This window comes from Phallusia mammillata, chromosome 4 (genome assembly GCF_965637545.1).
Source record: "Phallusia mammillata chromosome 4, kaPhaMamm4.hap1.1, whole genome shotgun sequence".
Classification (NCBI taxonomy): domain Eukaryota; kingdom Metazoa; phylum Chordata; class Ascidiacea; order Phlebobranchia; family Ascidiidae; genus Phallusia; species Phallusia mammillata.
Window position 1 is genome coordinate 20492851 of NC_137255.1, and position 6795 is coordinate 20499645.

At 38.4% G+C, this 6795-nt stretch overlaps 1 protein-coding gene across 1 annotated transcript; it reads right to left on the reverse strand.

Annotated features, from left to right (window-relative positions):
- Positions 1 to 1287: 1287 nt before the first annotated feature.
- Positions 1288 to 6795, reverse strand: LOC145223594 (crystal protein-like). The gene is made up of 10 exons (XM_080089997.1): positions 6503 to 6795; positions 5744 to 5861; positions 4844 to 5045; positions 4503 to 4633; positions 3692 to 3903; positions 3087 to 3345; positions 2864 to 3021; positions 2540 to 2701; positions 2253 to 2379; positions 1288 to 1901 (listed from the first exon to the last, which is right to left on the reverse strand). Exons 1-10 carry the CDS (start codon positions 6793 to 6795, stop codon positions 1563 to 1565), a joined length of 2001 nt encoding a protein of 666 aa, XP_079946123.1. The 3' UTR covers positions 1288 to 1562.

Here is a 6795-nt window from a genome sequence, read left to right on the forward strand (position 1 = left end):
CGGTATACGCCAGTACAACTCTAAATGGAACTTAAGTTTACTACTATCACCTGATTAAATGTACCTAATATCACTGCGTTTGAACGCTTATATCAAATTTTAGCCTACAGAGCCAGACATGAATCGGTTAACAAATACGGTATATCTCTCAGGCATCCAAAAGAGTCATTTCGGCTTTTATACGCTTCCAAAATTGTTATCTTAAGCGTTAGTTACATCAAATATGTCGTAAAACATTGGCACGGGGTTACTGCATGTCGTGGCTTTCCGAGCGAATTTCATGTTTAATTATTGACAATTTTACTGGGTAATCTTGTGTGTGTAAACAACTATAAAACACGACTGCGAACTGCAAGAGCCTTTAACGAGTTTGTTCTTAAAAATTGCGTTCGCTCATTACTAGTCAGTAAACAGCCTTCGCACGCAAAAACTTCTTACACTGACTTAAAAATTTTTGTAGGGTCACTGCTGTATATCAATATCTTTGTATAATTTTTAAGTTTTTGCGGTCATGGCATACTTACAAAACATTTCAAAATGTAATTTAACCAAAATAAAAAAGGTCTTGAGAAGGACACGGTTTAAATCAGCTATATATAAATATATATTTTAAGTTGTACAACGAAAAATATGTTTAATTGTTTTTCAGAAAAATTACTCGTCGACCTTGATGAAAACAATATTACCAGCATTCGTTAAACATTACCAAAACCGAGCTTGTGCGAATATATACACACATGTAGTGTTTTTGTAAATACTTGGACATTGCCATACGTTTTAATCACAGCGCGATTATGTTTGATGGATAAACAAGTCGTCTGAAGTTTTACACCTGGATGATAAATATAATCTTAACCCTTTTATTCACACTTTTATCAATCCAATTGCCACCGTGCAAAAACGTTATTTTGGCATTAAGTTGTGTCATTTTATTTTTGATGAAAATCGTACACCTTGCCTCAGTCAGCCTTGTATATGCCTTATATTATGCGTACATCCCAATTTTGTGTAGAGCAATCTATTCCACCACATAAACTTATGGTCTCTACTTCAATTACAGACACGTTTACTCTTTGTCGGCAAAAGAACAGCAATAATTACATGTGTTTGTAATCTGTTGTATGCTAACCTCACTCATGTTAATTTGTTGACTAAATCGTGCTGCACCAGGTTTGTTGATTTTGCGATAGTGTTTGTGCACGGCAAACCATTTTGATTAGCAACTAAGCAAAAATATTATCTATTGCAATTTAAAATTTAAAATTTTCCCAAACACTTGTCAGTGATCCTTCCAAAGCATTTTGCCAAGTACAAATGGTCGGCAATTTTAATGGCAACTTGTGGCACTATGACAGTTTATTCTTAAAACAATGTAGACGACGGATGCTATGGGCTTGTTGCACATCAAAAACACATTTGCGTATCTCCGAGGAAACAAATTGTTGACAAACAAAAACGACGACATAAATTGCATATACACAGTAATTTTTGTGAGATAGTGCCAAAGTTGTTTAAATTATGTTTACTTTTACAACAATGTACAAATACCGACGGTTTGTTGGTTACCAAATATTTCCGAACACAATTATTGTCAATAGTAGGTTCCATGCAAATGCTGATACGCAATTGACAGAAGAAGTGGTCGGTTCAGTGTCTTCAATAGAGGGAGTCGTCGTCATTTCGGTTGAAGACTCTGGATTCGGAGTTGTCGTTTCCGGATCCGGAGCAGACGTTTCCGGATTCGGAGTTGACGATTCCGGATTCGGAGTTGTTGTTGTTATGTTGACATAGAATCCAATCGAATCCCAAAAGTCACAATATTCCTTGCGGTAGTCGGTTTGCACAATGCTCGCGGGCGCCTCTATGCGGAGGTTGGACCAACTACTAATCGAGCCTCCTCCCTGTTCATAAATTACAGCGTCTCGCGATTAGATGTTTAGATAACATAAGAACAGGACGACAGTTTCTTGACTCTGTCAAAAGTGATTCTCACCGCAACGGCAACCGGTGACTGTGCCTGATATTAGAGGTGTAAGTTTAAGCCAACGGATTCCAAACTTTTCCTATAATTGGTTTCATTTCTTCTCGTTATAAGTACGTAGACGCTAAAGCAAACAAACTATTTAGAATTCGGCTCATATTAACTACACGTGTTACATTTCCAAGAGCTAAAGAATACATTTACAAACCACATGCCAAACTTAAAGTCGATCCCTGTTACATAATGCTATTCACAAGGTATTTACACTTACCTGTGTCTGTGGGATGTATGGCGGCCACACATTGACATCAGTGGAAGGATGACCGCTGTAGGCAAATGCTCCCCAGTAATCGCTGAACATCTGAACCACGAGCTCGTCGTCTGCCGTATAATCGGCTCTGTGACAACATGTTGAAGAGTAATTTATTGGAAAATTGCAGGTTTATGAGGTCTCATTATTTTACCAGTTCAAAGTCCAGCAATTAACTCTGTACAGGCTTATATGTTTTATAGATTCACGTCAGTCATACAATTAAGACACGTAGCATTCAGTTGTACCCATTTCCAAAAACAAAGTAATTTTCAGCTCCGTGCTCAGCAAGTCCACAAATTCCATTTTGATATCCTTCTTCTGTGCATCCCTCTTCATTTGTTCCGTGTGAATTAGCGTAAAGGTAAACCGGAGGCGGCGCATGAAAGCTCGAAGTCTCAGAAATAAACCTTTGTAAAAAATGAAAGCGAACGTTTTAAACTTCGTAAAAACTTCGGTTTTTGAGAATAGTTACTGAGTGATCTCACACTTAAATGATTAACAGTTTTTTGCCGCTGGCAGATATTGCCAAATGAGAAAATGTTGTGGAAGCAAACGTCATCAGTCATCACCTGGCCAGGGCTCGAGTCGGGCAGTCAAAGAACATGTCAGCAATCTCGTCCGCAACTGTCGGAGCGTAGTTATCTCGAAGACCCAAATTGTCAAGCTCCCTGTAAGCATCAGCTATGAGGTTCCCGTAGTAGTCTCCCAGCAACACAGTATTAAGGGTCTATCGATAGAGACAGTGTTTCAAACGCTTTAGCGACGATGAGTAAAAAATATAACTCTACGAACCGTATACAAAATGGATGGCAGTGACCGGTTTAGAAAAAGTGTGTCGATATATCCTAGCTCGTCTGTTTGCGTTCCAATCAAAATTTCTTTGTCACTTTGCCACTTGCCATCCCGGAAAAGGTTAAGTGGCTGGTCTGTAAACTCCTTCCCGTCTATCACTGGCCTGTAAGGCTCTACCATGCTGTAAATATCCCTTGTAGAAAGCGCAGTGGCCATTACTATTGGTCGCACGTTGACGATTTGCTCTGGTTTTCTTCCACTGAAACGACAAGGTATTAATTTCCGAAAATTTTGTTTATGTAAACCATTAGAATGTTTGTTGTTCCTTATGAACTGAATGGTTGGTCCGAAACAAAAAAATCACCATGTTTGTACATTGATAAAGGTTTTTGTTGAAAACAACTTTCAAAAAAGTTTGCAAGAAGCCTAGCTCCAGAGGTCGAAAAAGTTGGTTGTGTTTCCAAAGTCGTTTTTCACTGGTAGCTTGTACACCAATGATTTAAAGTTACATCACAATTTAGCACTCAATGAGCACAGGTACCTTTTCAGCCTAACATCCAGATTTACAAATCGTTTTTTATTTAACCAGCAAAAACTTTACTTACAGTAGACATTCGGTTGTTGTTTCGACTGAAGTGTTACACCTCAAAGTCTCAGCTAGGATTTCTGTAATCCATTTCGCCTCTTCAGGAGTATAGTAATAGAAAACTGCTGGGTTGCTTTGCATTAATGCTCGTTTGAACATCGGTTTACTGATGTCAGAGATGAGATGCATCATCACGGACTGTGCCCCGGCACTGTTGCCAAATATAGTCACCTACGGACAACAACCATTAGTCGGACCGTTTGCCTACGATAATGTTTTTGGCGGCTGAGCTAGACCAGTGTTTTTCAACCTTATACTGATCGCACACGATTAACGACATTTTTTTATCGATACGTACCACCTAAACTGTGTTTATTGGGAGATGGGTAGACCAAGAGAGACGGCTATTCTTCCTGACTAGTATATATATTAAAAAAAAATGGTTGGCAATTCCCAAAGTACGTCCATGACACGAGTAATATATGGAATCTCTATTTAAATAAGAAACTGAGGATGTCTGTCTGTAAGGCGAAATATAAATTTTTGAAATTTCCCCACATCCAGGCTGATAAGTTGGGTCAGTTGATATACGATTCCCGAGTTGGCTTGATTCAAGTACAACGTAAAGCTATTGAAAAGCTCTGGCGCACCACTAGCGATACGCGTAGGACCGGTTGAGAATCACCAAACTAGATCAAAAGTGTTATCTCGCACATAAACTAAATGAAGAAAATAACTGTTCCATCTATGATCATTACTTAAGTTACTATGAGAACAAATCGTTCGAGCAACTTTACGAGAAACAGATTTTTTGATAACTTTATAATTACTTCGTTTTTGTCTCCCCCGAAGTTTTCAATGTTGTCTTGTACCCATTGCATGGCAAGTTGTTGGTCTTTCAAACCCTGGTTTCCTTCAAACTTCGTTCCACCCTCCTCGTGAACCAAAAAACCAAGTGCATCTGCAAGCCAAAAATGATGCCTGTTTTCGATGCACCATCAACATGAAGACATGGTCAAAGATGTAAACATTTTTGCAGCATTTCTTTACATGTTTGTCAGATTACCTAATTTTACATCTAGTCCCATGAGAACATGAAGATTTATGTCAAGTCAAATTTGTGACCGGTCTAAAAAAGTCGAAGAAAGTTTTTATTTTAAAACTTTCTTACCCAGTCTATAGTTAATTGCCACCATTATGGTATTCGTGGTATTGCAAAACAATGTTCCATCGTAACCACCAGAAGTCCCCGAACCCGCAAAAAACGCTCCACCGTGTATCCAGAACATCACGGGAAGTTTACTTGACGAAGGATTGGTTAAATCCACAGCGGCAGGAACAAACACGTTCAAAACCAAGCATTCCTCATTGTACTGCAAATGAATATAATGCACATGTAATACACAAGATACTGAAAACTCTGCACCAAAGCCAGCATAAAAGTAAATTGGTAACAAAAGTGTACGCAATGATATATGTAGGGTGGTGTTTAAGTCGAGTTTTGGGACGTGTACTTTAAAAGAATAGGGATGAGCCCACTTATCAACTGGTTACTAATTAACTCATCTAAAGCAGTGGCTCCCAACCTTTTTTGTCCTGAGCACCCTTTTAGTCGATATTCAAATCTAATCCCTCCCCTTCAAATTCAGTTTGCTAAAATATTAACAATTTTGATGAAATTCTTAGAACATAAATTATTGCTGTCTTAAATCGATTATACGAGAACTTTCTTATTCTCAGCTCATATATGGCAAATACAGCAATAACACATAGCACAGACAACCAGTAAAAGATTAATATTGTGACAGAAATTCCCCCCTACACTGTCAAAAAATTTACTGGAAAAAGTCTGGCAGCAGTTTCCTATGGTTTACAAATTACAAAACTCCCCCCTAGTGGGGAATTCCCTCCTGGTTGGGAAAAACTGATGTAAAGTATTGTTCTGTAGTACAGTCATCAAAACAGTGCTCTAAAATAAATTCTATTCCAATAAGAATCTAAAAATGTTGAAAAATTCGTATTTGTTTATAGCAGTTAATTTTAAATAATTTTAAGACTAAGATTATGTTACGTTTTTGTTGCAATTGCCGTCGTCGTTGCAGGTTGCTCGGCCTTCGAAACATCTCAAATAATCGGGCTCCGACGCATTGATATTACCTTGATTTGTGACTGGTTGTGGAGGCATGTATCTGGGGAAAAAACGATTTATTTTTTTGTTTTTAGAATCTTGGTTAACTGAAAGGTGTGCTAAACACACTTTTGATAATTTCGGTCCTTCAAACGTTTGGGTGATACGTGCATTTGTATGTCAATATGATGCAAATAACACGACCTCACCCAATGTAGTGGCAACTCACTTCAAACTTTAAAGTAAGTGTGCGTATATATTTCACCGAGTAAAAAACTGTTGTAAAATTAGGTGGTGGAGTAAAACGTTTGAGAATACTTTCTTCACGTTTTTTTTTTTGTGTCCCTGGTGAACTGCAAATGTTTTGTACGCTATTAATTGTTTGTATTGGAAGATCAGAATGTGGTGGAGTAAAAACGTTTGAGAATATTTGCTTTACGCCCTTTGTAGTTCTTGGTGAATTGTTAATGTATTATATGCTAAAAACGGTTTGTACTGGAACATTATAGTACGTACCAGGTAAACTTGTGCACTGCATACAAAATTAAGTTTTATGGTCGACCTTAAACTTTATGCGTGCGAGGAAGTTGTACTGGATTGGTTACTGGAACAGTTTACCAAAAGCAAACAAACAATGCGTAACGCGCCAAGGGCCTTCCCACTGTTTATGAGAAAAGTTTCATCAACGACATAACTACACACCTTTGTGGTACTGTGCCGTACGGAATGCTGTAGAACGCGTGTGATTGGTCCACACTTCGACCAATCACAGTACCGCTGCTTGTTACCACTTCGGGAAACGCCCTAGCTGCTTTTAGCTCTTTTGTTCTGGGAAAGTACTCGGCCTCTGTGTGCTTGTAGATTGCCTCATCTAGCACTTTCGCTTTGGCTAGATACCAATCGAAATCATAATCTTCAGTTTGAACCTTGTTTACCACTGCAGCTCCATTAACGACCGCAAATAAAAAAACTACGGTCGTATACACACCTATCAT